This window comes from Rhizoctonia solani, chromosome 4 (genome assembly GCF_016906535.1).
Source record: "Rhizoctonia solani chromosome 4, complete sequence".
NCBI classification, from domain to species: Eukaryota; Fungi; Basidiomycota; class Agaricomycetes; order Cantharellales; family Ceratobasidiaceae; genus Rhizoctonia; species Rhizoctonia solani.
Window position 1 is genome coordinate 1392955 of NC_057373.1, and position 17523 is coordinate 1410477.

Below are 17523 nucleotides of genomic sequence, written 5' to 3' on the forward strand. Positions count from 1 at the left end.
AGTGTCACAATCTCTCCGTAGGAAGTGCCAAGCTGGAATAGAACTTCATTTCGAGGCGAGGGTTAGCTCCCGAGTATGTGCGCAGCAACGTGTATTTCGATACTATAACGCTGCTGGGCGTGGGCACGCGACCGGAGATATAGACTTCAAAAGAAGTCGTATATTCAATCGGAAAAAAAACTTCGGAGTAGGGCGTGTGAGTGTAGGTTCTTGCTCGGATTTTTGCAGGGCATACAATGGCTATATGCGGTCACGTGAAGGGTGGTTTACTCTGCCATTGTAGACGCTTCCTGGAAAGAGTTATTATGATAGCGTAATCCCTGCAAATTGAGGGGTCGCAAATCTGCCCGTAACTATAAACAGGCCCCAGCGGCAAACTCAACGATTCAGCACTGTGTTGGCAATGATCAACGGTGTCATCCAACTTCACCCCGCGTACCGATGCAGACTGCGATCAACTGATTTACACACCATGAACCTCGATTTGGGTTTACGGCTCATGCAAGCATCACATCGGCCTGTGCTCGCGCCCATTGTATGCGCCCATGGGTTTCGTGTAAGCAGCTGCCAACCCACTAGGACTTGCCCTCGCGGCGTCTGGATTGGCCAACGTATATTTCACGCGGGTGCCTCTCCCGGTCTATTTCCCGAGCCCCGCTGTTATGATTATGCTTCAAGCTCTAATAATGATGTCGATGCTAAGGCCAGTGCCGAGTTCCCAGCCCTCGATGGTCTTTATTCTATTCCACCCACTGCGTCCCAGGGGTTTTTTTTTTTCAGAACCACATCCGCTTGCTTTACTCTTAAATGATTCAACCCCAAGCCTTCCGGCTCCAACTGATCCCCAGGTAAGCATCCAAGCTTAAGCCGGATCAATTTCGTTTGTGATGATTTTCACACTACTCCAGGAAAATCGAACCCTATCGGGGGGATAATCACGGGGGTATCGTGTTGAAGAATCAGCCTCACGGTCAATAGTACACTTGCGCCCAAAAAGATTGAGCCACGTGAGCTCAAATCAATGACGCTCACGCGTCACCCGCACGATTGAGAATTCGTTTACGATGTAATAGTAAATTATGTAGATACAGTAGTATAGAACATATGTACAAAGTTTTAGATCGAAACTAAGTCTCCTCGTGGAGATACGCGTGAGCAAAATTTTTGGGCTGGCTCATTCTTTTTGAGCATTTTCAAATTGCACCTGCAACTGCATGCATGCACCCAAAATGACATGCAAAACTGAATAATTTGGATACAAATTTTAGTATTTGGTGTTTCCACCTTTAGCTAAATACACAGCTTGTACTCAACGCGGTAATGAATCATACAAATTGCCGATATATTTCGGGGAAATTTGTTTCCATTCGTCCCTCACTATTTTCCATAATTCTTCCTTATTCAAAGCGGGAGGTTGGTGAGTACGCACGCGCTCCTTCAGATGCCACCAGACGTTCTCAATTATATTCAAATCCGGGCTTTTTGACGGCCATGGGAGGACGCTTACGCCCCAACTGGCAAGCCAACGTTGTGTCAGCCTGGCTGTATGCTTTGGATCTTGGTCGTGCTGGAATGTAATGTTGAACGGGGTGATTTTATAGTCGGCGAGGGTTCCAAAGAAGGCGTCCCCAAGGATTTCAATGTATCCCGGGGCGTTCAGCTTGCATCGTATAAGGTACAATCGCCCGACTCCCTCTTGGGTAATGCACCCCCAAATGAAGATACCCCCGCCACCATGAGATATCGTCTTTTTGGTGTATCGGGGATTATACAGGGACTCACTAGGCCGCCTCCAGTAATATTGGCCGCTGTTGGCCCCAAATAACTTGATTCGGACTTTGTCCAAGAAGACGATGTTGTCCCAGCGTGATTGTGGCCAGAATAATCAACTGTGGGCCCACGCGCGACGGGCTTTTCTATGCCGATAAGTGAGCAGGGGTACTTGGCGGCGTTTGTACGGCCGTAAACCCAGCTCTCGGAGGTAGCGGCGGAGGGTAGAGGACCCGACGGCAGGGAAGTACTGCCGTCTAATATTTGCTGCTGTTGGTACTCTACTCCAAGCTAGGGCCAAAGCAGCAAATCTGACGTTGCTGGGGGTTAATTTTTGTGGGCGCCCAGGAATGGGATCGTGTCGATCGAGTGGGCGGTCAGTAAGTCCATACTTGGCCCAGATACGACCGACAGTTGCGTGAGAGACCTTGGTCTGAGGTTGCAAAAGCTGAACAATAGCCCGATCTGAGTATTTGAGCTTTTTCAGCGCAATTATCTGAGCCTTAGTCTTGGGACTAGTGTATCAAGCCATTCGCGCACTTTTGGCAGGTATTCGAGCGTAAAAAGGGGTGGTAAATGGCACTCGATGAGGGAGGACCAAGTAGCTTATATAAAGTGATCAAAAAGAATGAGCCAGCCCAAAAATTTTGCTCACGCGTATCTCCACGAGGAGACTTAGTTTCGATCTAAAACTTTGTACATATGTTCTATACTACTGTATCTACATAATTTACTATTACATCGTAAACGAATTCTCAATCGTGCGGGTGACGCGTGAGCGTCATTGATTTGAGCTCACGTGGCTCAATCTTTTTGGGCGCAAGTGTATATAATCCTTACGAATGTATTTACTGATGTTTGGATGTATACTTACTATAAAGTTCTGTTATCGGCTCTCAAGTACCTCAGTTTGACTGTAGAATAGTGAACTGAGGTACGTATTATCATTCTGTATCGTTCTATCCAATTTGCTTATCATCATGTAGATAACTATCATTTAGATTCAATATAATTTAAAATATTGGGGCCAAGACTACAGCTCCATCATAACTGGCCTGGTAATCATTGGTGATTAATTTACCAGTATTGTGTGCAAGCCGCAGAGAGAGACAGAGAGAGAGTAACCTGGATGAAATTCCTTTTACAACAAAGGCAAAGCGAGCCATATACATGTGTTCATGACTAAGACACTGACTAACAATCCGGCTAAACGTATGATCTCCACATGATGTTGTTTGATTATATCGAGTATCAATCAAGACAACCACAATAGTCAGCATATTGAGACAAAGCACCGATGGCCCAAATTCATGTACCAGCAAATTCATACTCGTATTCCAAACTTAAGTATCTTCATTATGGTTTGGGCTCTATCTCAAAACTCCCCGAAACTGTTAAAAATCTCGGTGCTAGTCGTGCATTAATCCTTACTGGCAAATTGGTATCAAAGTCACCAATTTTTGAAGAGACTAGCAAAGCTCTTGGATCCGTTCATGTTGCAAGTTTCACGGATATCGGGCAACACACGCCCGTCGCTGGCATTAGAGCCGCACTTGAGATCCTCAAAGAGAAGAATGCCGACACTATTGTTGCTTTGGGAGGAGGTAGTCCTATCGATGCTGCCAAAGCCATCAGCTATTATAGGAACGAATCGACAAGCCAGGGATTTTTGAAGATCATAGCAATTCCTACGACACTCAGTGCTGCTGGTACGTCATAATATGATCTTTAGCCAATCTAGGTAATTAACATAATCAGCAGAATACACACACAATGCCGGATATACTAATGAAGAAGGGAACAAGGTTTTTAGGGCTTTTGCTTGTATTAGGAGCATTGCTTACCAGTTGATAGGTGGCAGTTAGCAATCCAGAACTGGTTCCAGACGTGAGTCAACGCATATAACAACTCTAACTAATTTGACAGCCTCCCTCTCGTTGGTAGGCCGTTATTTTAGACGGGAGCCTCACTGTGTACACACCTATCCGACTCTGGCTTTCGAGTGGTATTAGAGCTCTGGATCACGGCGTAGAGGCTTTATACCGGTAAGTAAGCTAACGCTGAATTATATTGAGTTAATAACTAACCGCCAACCAGTCAACCACCAGTAGCATTCCCCATCATCGAATTAGCTTTGGCTTCAATCCCCCAATTATTTGAAAATCTTCTCAAGTCCCGTACTGACCCAAATAATCTCGAAGTTCGCCAACGATTACTAAACGCAGCTTACCTATCCCTATCGCCCAATCCAAAGCCTGGAGCTTTTGGTCTCAGCCATTCTCTTGGGCATAAACTGGGAGCAACTTATCAGATTCCACATGGTATCACGAGCTGTTTGACTCTGGCCAAGTCAACTGCTTTGAAAGCGCGTTTCTCTGACCCATATAGCCAAGAAAACTTGACGCGAGCGGTAAAGCGACTCGAGGCTGAAGCCAAAAATATCTTACCCGATGTCGACGTGGAAGGTGAACCAGAAGCAAGCAGAGGAGGTGCAATTCTATCTAAGTACATCGAGGACTTGGTTCAAAAATTGGGACTCAGGAGTACATTGGAGGAATGGAAGGTCCCCAAGGCTGATCTGGAGAGAATAGCCAAGGCGATAGAGAAAGAGGGATTGGCTGGGATCGAGGGGGGGCCCAGCGTCAGTCACGTTCACGAGCTGTTAGCTTCTATATAATGTCCATCGAATCATTTGATGTGTACGCGTACAATACCCATTTTAACCGTAACATTTGGTCACAACAGATACTATCTTTCCAAAAGAGGCAAGCAGACGATCACGCTCAATACGACGTGGTTCGGGCGCTTATGGGGCAGTGCCTCCTCAGGGTCCAGGAGCTTGTAGGTGACCTGTCTCTCACCTGCAATCGACTGTATAGATTGTGGCTTCTCGGTTTAGGTCTCGGCCTCTAGGCATTTCACTTTCATAATTCACGCATAATATGGCGGAACCTTCCGAGTCTGCGCCGAATGCTCAGGCAGAGCCTTCAGTAATCTCCATCGACCAAGGTGTCGGCGCGCCCTCGAACCCAACAGAAATAGAGCCCGGTGTGGAAACGCAGCCTGATAGTATCGTCGACAAAACCGAGGAGTCCGTAAACACTGAAGGCATTCCCGAACCTGCTAATGACGACGATCTCGACCCAAATCCTGTCTCGGAGGAAGCATTAGCTGAAGTCTCGGTCACGACCAACACACCGGCAGCTTTGGCCACTAGCCACGAAGAGACCAAGGATAATAAAGAGGATGTCAAACAAGACGCAATAGAGGTTTCGGACGCGTCTCAGAAGGATTTACCCATACCGCCCACTGACCGGCTGATTTCCACACCAGAGGTATCTGCAAATGAACCAGTGGACCCGCCTGCCCAATATGCTGAAGTATCAGACAAAGCAAACTCTGAAATGGCTCCTGTAGACCTTAACCCCCCGGAAGTTGTCGTTCGGGCACCTTCGACTGAATTGTCGCACACTCCAACGACCAGTGTACCCACTCCCATAACCGAATCCGATTCCAGGCCTGGCTCAGTCCCTCCTCCTATTCCTGAAAAGATTAAAAGTCCGGTAGATAGGTCTTCGGCCGCGGGCTTTTCTCAGCATCGCAATTCATCTGTCTCTTCTGTGCGAACCTCTACTCCTGGTCCCGGCTCCCGTCCCTCTATATCATCACAGCTCGATAGACGTTCTTCGATAGCCTCGCAAACTTCACATCGTACGAATGGGTCCCGCGCTTTTGTGTCTCCAGTATTCTTCACAACGGCCCTCGAAACTATTGCCGCGTCGCGTGAAGCAAAGCGATCAACGCCGTTCAAGAATTCCGTTGATCATGCATTGGAGTTGGTAAAATCTGGCAGAGGCGCCGAAAAGCCTAGAGAAATCTTCGAGCCATTACAGATGGCAGTAGAGACGCAAAACGAAAAACTCATGATCACAGGGCTGGATTGTATCGCGAAATTAGTATCGCACGGATTTTTCGCTGAGGACATCTCGCCTGAACACGCGTACAATTCACCCCCAGCCTCCCCTGCCCCAGGAGCCACGCCTGGTTCCACTGAAGGTCAATCTACCACACAGATGCCTCTCGCCGATCTGATTACCAGCACAATCACCGCAGCATATACCGACACTACCCCCGACGCAGTATCCCTCCAGATTGTCAAAGCACTCTTGTCACTCGTTCTCTCTCCAACTATCTTGGTTCACCATTCATCTTTACTGAAAGCCGTCCGGACTGTCTATAATGTGTTTCTGCTTAGCAATGATCCGGTTAACCAGATGGTCGCCCAAGGTGGTCTCACGCAAATGGTCAATCACGTTTTCGGTAGATGTAAGATAGGTGAAGATGGTTCGACTGATCCCGAAACGCCCGGTACACCTAGCTTGGTGGGCTCTCAGCATGCCAAGGATGATCTATCTCAAAACCCATCTGCGACTGGGTCCGTGATTTCTTTGTCAGCACCTCGTCCAAAATCCAACGGTACCCGACAGCATTCCGAGCCGGTTGACACCAATGGTCATCACCCTGCTGATTCCCCTAATGACGTTGAAGAGCATACAAACGATACAGAGCCAACATCAAATCCGGAAGCCACAGGGACCACTTCGCCGACTTCGCCTGTGCCTCGAGCTCCGTGAGTAGTTACCAACGCATTTGATTCGTCGCTCATCAGACACTCGTAGAGAAATGTTCGAGCAACCGAATCCGAACGATGCGTTACAGACGGGGATCTCCGGCCCGCTGACTCGACCTATTTCTAACAATGACTTGTTCATTAAGGACGCGTTCTTGGTGTTCCGTGCATTGTGTAAATTGACAATGAAGCCATTAGGCTCAGATAGGTTAGTTATTCAGATACCTTCAGGGGGATTTGCCTGATTACTTGTCTAGTGAACGCGAACTCAAGTCACACGCTATGCGCTCCAAGCTTCTATCTTTACACTTGGTACTGACTGTTCTCGACACTCACATGCTGCTATTTGTCGATCCACATGCATTGATATTCTCCAGTTCCAGTAACGAAGCAACACCCTTCCTCCATGCAGTGAAGCAGTACTTGTGCTTAGCATTAAGTCGCAATGCGATCAGCTCTGTCCCCCAAGTATTCGATATAAGCGTTGAAATCTTTTGGAGAATTCTCAGCGGCCTACGGACGAAGCTCAAGGTACGAGCGACGATAATATAGGATCACTCGGGCTTATGCTGTGGCTTTCAACAGAAAGAAATTGAAGTTCTCTTCGTCGAGATTTTTATCCCTATTATGGAGATGAGGCAGGCAACCCCAAAGCAGAAGTCGACAATCCTGGTAATGTTTGCTAAGCTTTGTGAAGACCCGCAAACTCTCGTCGATATCTATCTCAATTACGATTGTGATCGGCAAGCGCTGGAGAACATCTATGAAAGGTTTGTCTCTCTAGTTGTTCAAGTTTATACCGACTGAGTAAACTCACCGTGTTAGGCTGGTAAATATAATATCCAAAACAGCCGCGTCACAGGCTCTGCCCCCAACAAAAGGTGCCGACCCTGGTGGTTCTACCTTGGCCACCGGACACACTGGACCCTCCTCTATGCCCCCATCCCTTAGCACTTCGGCTTTGACCCCTCAATCATCCGCTACACCACAGTCCGGAGATATACAACTTAACCGCCAAGGCCTTGAATGCTTGGTTTCGGTTCTAAAATCCTTGGTCGCTTGGGGAACAGGCAGCGATAAGGTTACTTCAGAAAGTGGCGATCGGACGAGCAGGTCTACTGCCCGGGAAGATTCGCGACACGATAGCCTCAGCGGTAGTGTCGGAGAGGAGGCTTCGCCTGTCACTAACGAAGCTGCTCGACAGTCCAATCCTGAGCTTGTCGATGATCCAGGGAAGTTTGAGACCGCCAAGCACAGGAAAACTTTGCTACTTGAGGGCATCAGACAGTTTAATTTCAAGCAGAAAAAGGTAGTTATTGTTATTCAGGCAGAAGGTAATTCTAACGTATTATTCAGGGCATTCAATTCTTTATCGAAAAAGGGTTTATTGATTCCCGGAGCCCAAACAGTATTGCAAGATTCCTAATCAGCACAGATGGGCTAAGTAAAGCCGCATTGGGGGAATATCTAGGCGAGGGGTAAGAGATTTCTGCCTAGTAAAGATTCAAGTACTGAGAAGTTATTATAGCGAAGAAGAAAACATTGCAATCATGCACGCATTCGTTGATCTGATAGACTTTACTGGCCTTACTTTCGTCGAAGCTCTTCGGGCGTTCCTGCAGGCATTCAGATTGCCCGGCGAATCTCAAAAAATTGATCGTTTTATGCTTAAATTTGCTGCACGATATGTTGCTCAGAACCCTCAGTCAGTTTTTAAAGATGCGGGTATGTACTCTTAGTTTACCCATAATACGGCTTCTCTTATCGTTTTATACAGACCCCGCATATGTTCTTGCTTATTCAGTGATCATGCTTAACACCGACGCATATAACCCCCAAGTCAAAAAGCGCATGACTAAAGCCGATTTTATCAAGAACAATCGCGGAATTAACGACGGATCGGACTTGCCAGAGGAGCTACTCTCTGCCATCTTCGATGATATTCATTCAAAGGAGATCAGGATGAAGGATGAGGAGGAAGCTATTGCTCTCCAATCTATCAATACAACGCCAGCTGGGTTGGTTGGGGCGATTGCCAATGTGGGTCGTGATATCGCAAAGGAAACCTATGTAATGCAAACCACTGGTATGGCCAACAAAACCGAGGTATGTGAAGGCACCCAGTAATATGCAGAAATTTAACGAGTACGCCTCAGGCATTGTTAAAAACTATGATGCGCTCACAACGCAAGGGCAACCCTACACCAGACCAGTTCTTTAGCGCGTCGCATTTTGTGCATGTTCGACCCATGTTCGAAGTTGCATGGATGCCATTCATTGCTGGTCTATCCACTATGCAAAATACGGACGATATGGAGTTGATCGGACTCTGCCTTGAAGGGTTCAAATTGGCCATTCGTATTGCGTGTTTCTTTGATCTCGAGCTCGAGCGGAACGCTTTTGTGACCACACTAGCCAAATTTACCTTCCTGAACAACTTAGGAGAAATGAAGACAAAGAATATGGAAGCAATCAAAGCGCTGCTCGATGTCGCCGTTTCGGATGGGAATCACTTACGAGGCTCCTGGCATGAAGTACTTACATGTGTAAGTCAATTGGAGCGCATGGCACTGATTGGTTCAAAAGACGAGACGCGAAGAGGGTAGGTTCCCCTTTCTCTTACTGTTTTTAGAACTAATTATGGGTATAGAAAAAACAAGAGTCGAAAACTACCCGCGGAGGAGCTAGCCAACGAAAGCCGGTCCCGACATATCACAGTCGCTGCAGACATGGTCTTCTCTTTAAGCCATTATCTCTCTGGCGTGAGTGTTGCAGTATATGAATATTAAAATAGGACCGTAACTCAACCTGTACTCCTACAGACTGCCATACAAGATTTTGTCCAAGCGTTGAGCGATGTCTCCTGGGAAGAAATTCAGACCTCAGGATTGTCTGAACAACCTCGACTTTTCAGTCTGCAGAAGCTCGTCGACATTTCATACTATAACATGAACCGAATTCGTATGGAGTGGTCAAATATGTGGCATATCCTAGGCGAGCACTTCAATCGGGTGTGCTGTCATACCAACCCTACTGTCTCCTTTTTCGCACTGGATGCCCTGCGACAGCTTGCTGCCCGCTTCCTTGAGAAAGAGGAGCTTGCGAACTTCAAGTTTCAGAAGGATTTTCTAAAGCCGTTCGAATACACCATGACACACAACCATAATCCAGACGCAAGAGATTTGGTACGTTTGATTTATGAATGATGTGCACCCCATTAATCTTCTATTAGGTTCTGCAATGTTTGCGTCATATGATCCAAACGAAAGTTCAAAATATTCGTTCTGGTTGGCGAACCATGTTTGGGGTGTTTGCAGAAGCTTCCAAAGTACTAACAGGTGAGCTTGACCCCGTAACCCGCTCAAAGGATCGATTCTGAGTTTTACCATAGAATCCGTGGCTCAACACGCATTTGAGATAGTATCTGGAATTAACAAAGACCATTTTGGCGCTGTTGTTCGGAATGGTGCTTTCGCAGATCTGACTGTATGCATTACGGATTTCTGCAAGGTCACAAAATTCCAGAAAATAAGTCTCCTAGCTATCAACATGCTTCGAGGAATAATTCCAGTAATGCTCAACCATCCCGAATGTGGCTTGAATCCGAACCCTCCATCGCCTCGCCCGGATGCAACTAGCGTTCAATTGACCGAGGACCCACTTGTCAAGTTTTGGTTCCCCGTTTTGTTCTCTTTCTACAATATCATCATGGAGGCTGAAGATCTCGAAGTAAGGAAACTGTAAGTAAATAAATATTACTATCAGAAATACTTATCTGAATGTATGCACATGTAGGGCATTGAACTCACTGTTCAGTTCTCTCAAGACGCATGGAACAACATTTCCACCCGACTTTTGGGATCATGTTTGCCAGAAGCTTCTGTTCCCTATCTTTGACGTTCTGAAGAACAGTCAAGAGATGAGTCGACTGGCTACTGCAGAGGATATGAATATTTGGGTGTCAACAACAATGATACAAGCGTTGCGCGAATTGGTTGATCTATATACCCATTTCTTCGAACTTTTGGCACGATCTCTCGGAGGCCTGCTTGACCTTCTCTCAGCCTGCATTTGCCTGAGTGAGTAGAAGCTAACTCTTTGTGATCGTGAAAGGCTGACGACCGCATAGAAAACGATACCATTTCACGGATTGGAACATCTTGCTTACAGCAACTACTAGAGAATAATGCGCAAAAGCTCACTAACGCGCAGTGGGATACTGTTGTAATGACTTTCCTTCGTCTGTTTAAAGGCACTACCCCACACCAATTATTCGATGAAAGTCTACGCGCAGAAGGAGAAGTCGTCCCAGTTGCGGGAGACCGTGGTACGTTAACTTGGGTTGGTGCTTGTCGGAACTAACATAATTCATCAGAGCATCACGACAATGAGCCTTCAGGTCCGCTTTCCCCTTTGAACGACGGCGTGCCCATTTCGGGGCGTGACAGATCTCGCATCTTCAAGGATATCATCATGAAATGCGTTATCCAGCTCCTGCTCATCGAAACCACCAACGATTTGCTTCAAAACAAGGAAGTGTACAGAACCATCCCTCCGGACCAGCTTTTGAAATTACTTTCTGTCCTTGATCACAGCTATCAGTTTGCTCGTAGTTTCAATGCTGATAAAGAACTTAGGACGGGTCTCTGGAAAGTTGGTAAGTGCCGCTCAAGATTAACGACTGGTCGGAATCCTTACGACAATTTTAGGCTTCATGAAACATTTGCCCAATCTCTTGAAACAAGAGTCTTCTAGTGCGGCTTGCCTGATCAACGTTTCGCTTAGAATGTATTATGATAAACGCCCCGAGTATCAAGCTCAACATGCGCAGGTTGCTGACCGATTAATGCCGTGAGTTATTTGCTCAAAATTCATCTATGAATCTCAACCAAGGCGGTTAATTAGATTGGGTCTCCAAATTATTGAAGACTTCAATGCTCTTCGCACAGAAGGTCAAGGAAAAAATGTTGCAACTTGGACTCCCGTGGTTGCTGAAATCTTGCGCGGCTTCTATCATTTTGACGACCAAACGGTAAGCGCTTGTTCACGCCATAAGCAAATGGTTGAATGTAAATCCACCTTAGTTTGCGAGGTATTTGCCGGCTTTGTATCCTCTTGCGACAATTCTTATAACGCGCGATGCGGCTATCGAAATACGACAACCGCTGTCTGATATTTTTGTCCGCATTGGGCGTACGAAAGGTATCACCGCCTAGACACCCACTTGTACCCCTCTCCCCCACCTGTATCGCTTTTAGTTGTTTTATTGATGTCAGATATCTTGTTCTAGTATTTTTTGCACATTTGTGGTAAATCCGCGTTTTCAATTCTGACTATGAGTGCCAATGTAAGAGTATATGCAACAGGGAACCTCTCCATTCCAAATTATCCGGATAAATACAAGAAATATTAAATCCTTTGTACACCTATCGATAGCCATTGAAACCAGGCTGGAACTGGTTTTGAGGTTGAAATCCAAATCCAGTTTGCTGAGGAGCCATAAAGTTGGCACCGGTCGGTTGGCGAAGAGCATCGTATTTATCTAAGGACGTAAAATCAGACTTGGACCTTTTAGCGTTCATTGAAGTATGTACCTGCAGATTGAGGATCACTAGTGTTACCTCCAGCGAAGGTCCCAGCTTTCATGGAGGCAAATACATTTGCCGCTGACAAGTTATTCTGTGGGGGCGCGTTGCTCGGTGGTGAATTGAAAGAGTTTTGTTGAGACTCTGTCCGAAAGAGAGTGGTTAATACCTATCTGACGGTACGGTAGTGATGGCAGGCTACGTACGTGGTTGGAATCCACCACCATTGAACATCCCGCCCATACCCGTTGGCTGCATGCTGAGAGGCGGTGATTGTGAAGCCATCGGGCTGGGCGAGAACCCAGTTTGTTGCGGTAGCATGAAATTGGGTTGGTTGGGTTGGAATCCGGTAGGCTGGCTCTGCAGGAAACTCGGCTGTGAAGGTTGGAACCCGGTAGGTTGAGATTGTAAGAAACTAGGCTGAGAAGGCTGGAAGCCTGTGGGCTGTGACTGAAGGAAACTTGGCTGTGACGGTTGGAACCCAGTCGGTTGACTTTGTAAAAAGCTTGGTTGAGAAGGCTGGAACCCGGTCGGTTGGGATTGCAATCCACCAAAGGACGGAGTCGAGCCAGGGCGGGTAGGCACAAACGAATTGAATCCACTAGTAGTCGGGATTAGTGGCGTCAGCAATGATTGATTCGCGGGAATGGGTGCAGGTGGACCGCGGGGTCCCAAGATGCCTGTTTGCTGGGCGGTGAGCAACTGGCCTATAGGTGCGGGCGAGTTACCCATCCCCAATCCAACTTGGAAACTTGAAGGAACGGTGCCCGGTGACTGCATTCCCGTTGGTTGTGATACAATGGGGGCTGATGGAGGACGCATCTGCTGGATCTTTGCGAGGATATCAAATTGTGAAGACGCGGGCTGCGAAATTGGTGCTGCAGGAGGGTTCGTAGTAGCAGGTCGTTGAATCGGGGGTGAAGCGACCGGAGGGACTGACACGGCAGCTGGTGCTGGTGCTGGTGGTGCTGGTGGCGGCGTAGGTGCTACAGGCGCGACGGGCGCAACTGGGGCGGGAGGCGGTGCAGGCGCAGGAGGCGGAGGTGCAGGTGCAGGGGGAGCAGGTGCAGGAGCGGGGGGAGGAGACAGCGCAACAGCTGGAGCAGGAGAGGCTGGCTTTGCGCTGCTGGGCCTAGGGGTCCACGCATCGTCATCAAACCCACTGGCCACAGGAGCAGCAATGGGAGCGGTAGAACGTTCTTCATTCGCAGCAGTTGGGGAACTTGTAAGGACACCTCCCGTAGGGCTAGTGATCTGCGGAGTACCACCACGGGAAATAGACCCAGTATTTCCGAGCACACTGCCATCGACTGCAATTGGAGCGGTCTTACTCGATGGAGGCGGGCGTCCCCTGCGAGTATTCTTGAGCTGACCATTTGGCCCAGTGAACAAATTCGGTGCGGGACTGGTCGTAGCTGAGCGGCGGGGAGACGCAGCATTCTCTTGGGCCTGTAGCTGCCGTGCCAACTCTTCGTCCTTGCGCATTTGTTCTCGGCGAGCAGAGTCGTCTTCGTGTTTCCAGCCCTTCTTCTCAATCGCCTTCATCACACGAATGATATCTCCTTCGCGCAGGCCCAACGAACGCAGAGTAGAATCCTTAATATCAGCGACAATCGACTCGTCGATCTTATCCCTATTGAACGAAGCAGCATAGCGTGTGCAATCATCCATATCGCAGCCAGCGCTGAGGAAGAAATCGAACCAATCGATCTGTGGCTTTTTGGGCTGCTGTGGAACCGGTCGCGAAGGCGTGGAAGGAGGACGCGAGTTGCGGCGTTCAGCAATGACTGACAGGGGCACGTTATCATCATCTGGGGCAGTCGCGGGACTCTTGCCAGCATTGATAAGCTTCTCGACATATGCCATGTCTTCAGGAGACATCTTGGCCGAAGGCACATCGATGATTACACCGTTGGACTTGTGTAGCTTAATTTTGCCGTTCTCGATTCCAAGGAATTCGGCTTCAACCTTGAACTGACCAGTACGATCGTGCCAGATTCGAGTTTTCCCAGGCCCTGTCAATGGTTAAAATATCTTCATCTGCGCCTTCCATGCACCAAACTTACGAGGACCGTTGTTCGACCTTCGCGGCTCAGAATCAGTAGACGGACGAGTACCTGTGGAGGACCTGGCAGCTTGTTTGGCGGCTCTATGGAGACAATGAATTTTTCTGTCCATTTTATGAGTTGATCAACGCACTTTTCTTTCTCAAGTCTCTGCTGCTCTAGACGCTCGAGTTCACGAGCCCTCGCCTCCGCCTCTGTACGTTCTTGTTCGCGCTTCCGTCTCTTCTCGTCTGCAGCTCTACGCTCTGCCTCTTCGCGCTCTTTGATCTTTTCCAGGCGCCTCTGCTCCGCCATTGCAGCAGCTTGTTGTTCCGCAGCATTGGACGTAGTTAACTCTGTGGTAGTGTCATCTTCATCGTCTTGTGACTGTGAGCGGGCAAGTGTAGAACTACCTTGAAGCTGTAAAGAACTCGGGTTAGCGTAAAACAACAGCCCTTTCCGAGTATAACTCACTTCAATGTAAGAACTGGGAACAACGCCCTCTTCGCCTTTCATATTCCTGCATTTCCACCACTCTTCGCTCTCCTCACGATTGATAACAATCAGAGTCTCGCCTTCCTTGACACTCAGTTCGTCCGAAGCTTGGGCTGTGAAGTCGTAGAGCGCGCTAGCTTGCTCTCCAAGGGGGCCGTCGTCATCGTCATCCTCGGGGTTGGGAATAACAGAATCAGGAGACTTGGCAAATCGAACGCTAGCGCCATTCTTATGATGTTTCGGAACCTCGGTGTTGATTGGGTCGGGTATGGGAGCTGTTGGAGTCGAACCGGAGCCAGAATTAGCTATGCTTCTACTGGCTTCAACCTTTTGCAAAATAGCTTCAGAGACATCCCGAGAGCTGGCAACAAAGCGTAGAGTGGTGATTTCGCCCCCAGAAGCAATTTGAATATCTACGTGTTTGGCCTTATCTGAGGTAACAGTCACCACTGCAGATGTCTGCCACTGTTGAACCGGTGTCTAAGGCGGAAAGTACCGTCGGTAAACACCTAAAAGACACGATTGGTTCGCCACTTCACCTTATCAGACTCGGACGAAAAGAAGATGGCACCATTCCCAACCCCGAGGGTACCTTTCTTCTTCTTGTCTTTCTTGTCGAGTATCTAGCAATGATATAAGGGAGCAAGCCCGAATGACGAAGGAGGTTTTAACCTACAGACACACTCCATGTCTCCACAGGGTCGCTACGCGCTTTCGTGTGGGATGCCGCAACAAGTTCGGTGGGATCAGTGTATGAAGTTCGAGGCTATGCACGCGTCTTAGTAACAAACCAAAACAGGGTTATATATGTACGTACTACCGCAGCAGGTGGTGGAAGGACCGGGGCAGCAACTGCACTTTCTTCCTCTTTAACAGAGCCGGACTATGTTGTTAACAAAATCGTGAGATAGTTATATATACTTTGAATGGAATAAACGTACCAGCTCAATATACGTTGCGGGTACGTAACCTGCCTTGCCCCCTGGCTTGGTGCTCTTGACGAGAGTCCACTCGGTCTCTTGATCAAATACTAAAAGCGATTCATCCTCAGTGATAGATAACTCCCCGTCGCCATTAGCAGCGTAATCGTAGAGTGCCTTTGCAGAGGTAATAGGCTTGGCCTAATGGATGTTATATTGGTTAGCTTGAAGCTAATAGATCAAGTGTGTACCCACTTCTTCGACATATGCTTTGGGAACAAGTCCAGAATCACCGTTGTCCTCCTGGGAATTTGTCTTGATCTTAACCTTCCACCACCTACGGACAGCCGTAGCCAACATTCAGGTTTTGACCCAATATTACCTCATTACATTACTTACTCGTCATCGGAGCCATCTAGGAGCAACAACAGCTGGTCCTCTTTAATCGCAACCTCATCTTCGGTGCCAGCCGGAGGGGCATAGTCGTAGAGGGCAACGAGCACAGAGCCGTAGGTTGCAGACATATCCCCCTTGAGAGTTTAGTAAACTGCTGCTATCGTCGGTGGGTCGAAGATTAGAGAAAATTTATCCGAAATGAGAGACTCTCTTTGCACATCAACTGTGTAGCTGTCCGCAAGTCAACTCGATCGGAGGCGTTTCTCAACTTACCACTAAGCGCTGGGATTACATTCCCACGCGATGCCCTGAGTGATTTTCCAATAACATTGGCCCTCTTTAGTTTCTCACCACAAATATCTCAATATATAACCACACTGAAGTACCATATATGACATATTCCAAACGAGCACTTTCAATATGCGGTCTAATATATGGGACCTATTACTAACAAACAGCGGTAGAATCCGATTTGGAGCTCACGGCTACATATTCATGAGCTCGACCCGGCACCGATACTGGCATTATTTTTCCTTAACTTACCCGACGAATTATATTGCCTATATATGTTGTCGGGTAATAGCTCAACATACGTAGCAGCTCTGTAGCTAACAGCTGCTAGGTTAGTATTCGTGATCATGGTGGCAAAAACGAGGGTAGTAGGAGAGCTGTATAAAGTATATACATACTGAGCGAACTCACAGTTCAGACCGCAAGAATACAATAAGGATGAGGTCGACCTCGGCTGATTATAGGGTGAACACTAACTTCAGAGTTAATTGAACGAATACCTTGGTTTTTACGCTATAGTTACATCAAGCCAACACACTAGTACAGTCCCACCAAACATGTTGCAAACCAATTGCCAGAGCACCAGTTGCCGTGCAGTCACTATTCTATTGGTCTCAAGGCAAGCGTAGTCCGATAAGCTATTGTGCTTTTAGCTCGCCTGGGTCTCTCTGACTTTGCGAAACAATCCACGTGTACTCAAACCTTCGATGGTTGATAAAACATCTCAGCATGTTATCTGAGTGCTACTTGATACGAATTGAATATGTGTATTTATTGTGTTTCACGAACGAATCAACGAAATCGGCGCAATATTCAACAATGTCTACAATGTACCTGGATCTCACACCCGCATCTGAACGATCCAAATACACCGTGCACTGATCCTTTGTTCATCCTAGTAGTTATATGCATAGACCCTTTTGTCTGAGCTAGGTTCTCAATGGACTATACGATAGGTACTTACAGTCTTGTGGGTTTACGAATTGTTTGAACACTTGCCCAACGATTGGTTTTACAGAAGCACACCCGACCATTCATCAGATATGGGACGATGCAGAATAGCTTACAACATCTAAATTGCGCTCATTTAAGGCAAGAAGCTCATCCACCACTGTCACACTTTGTTCCTAGCAATTATTAATATATTTATTCGTTTAGATGTCTCCCTTCCTTTAGTGTAAGGATATATATCAAATTCGTGATCGGGCATGCATGTTTCCGCGTCTGGAGATAGGTAGTACCTGTGGTTTCAAATTACCGAATCTGGATCTTGGGGTGGCTCACTATAGCACACGTTTTTTTATGATCCAGCAACTAATGTACACTGATGCCCGCAAGTAAACAACGTGATACGACAAACAGATATTAAACATATTTGAAGCCTTATGATG

General features: G+C 47.4%; 3 protein-coding genes across 3 annotated transcripts; 2 read left to right on the plus strand and 1 right to left on the minus strand.

Annotated features, from left to right (window-relative positions):
- Window positions 1-3067: 3067 nt before the first annotated feature.
- Window positions 3068-4447, plus strand: RhiXN_00453 (iron containing alcohol dehydrogenase family protein; the record flags this gene model as incomplete). Its single annotated transcript, XM_043320272.1, has 5 exons — window positions 3068-3479; window positions 3532-3575; window positions 3625-3657; window positions 3715-3815; window positions 3868-4447. 5 exons carry the CDS (start codon window positions 3068-3070, stop codon window positions 4445-4447), a joined length of 1170 nt encoding a protein of 389 aa, XP_043179284.1.
- Window positions 4448-4712: 265 nt separating this feature from the next.
- RhiXN_00454 (Sec7 guanine nucleotide exchange factor) lies at window positions 4713-11616 on the plus strand (the record flags this gene model as incomplete). Its single annotated transcript, XM_043320273.1, has 19 exons — window positions 4713-6400; window positions 6450-6608; window positions 6658-6931; window positions 6986-7170; window positions 7226-7709; window positions 7757-7878; window positions 7929-8125; window positions 8178-8506; window positions 8557-9002; window positions 9051-9162; window positions 9223-9585; window positions 9633-9738; window positions 9792-10140; window positions 10196-10479; window positions 10530-10727; window positions 10776-11057; window positions 11110-11251; window positions 11306-11432; window positions 11485-11616. The coding sequence occupies 19 exons, from the start codon at window positions 4713-4715 to the stop codon at window positions 11614-11616; spliced, it is 5979 nt and encodes a 1992-aa protein (XP_043179285.1).
- A 210-nt stretch (window positions 11617-11826) lies between these two features.
- On the minus strand, window positions 11827-15969 carry RhiXN_00455 (actin cytoskeleton-regulatory complex protein SLA1; the record flags this gene model as incomplete). Its single annotated transcript, XM_043320274.1, has 12 exons — window positions 11827-11942; window positions 11995-12129; window positions 12192-14000; window positions 14052-14134; window positions 14185-14450; window positions 14505-15005; window positions 15065-15148; window positions 15202-15291; window positions 15343-15408; window positions 15467-15646; window positions 15701-15782; window positions 15845-15969. The coding sequence occupies 12 exons, from the start codon at window positions 15967-15969 to the stop codon at window positions 11827-11829; spliced, it is 3537 nt and encodes a 1178-aa protein (XP_043179286.1).
- Between the last annotated feature and the right edge of the window lie 1554 nt (window positions 15970-17523).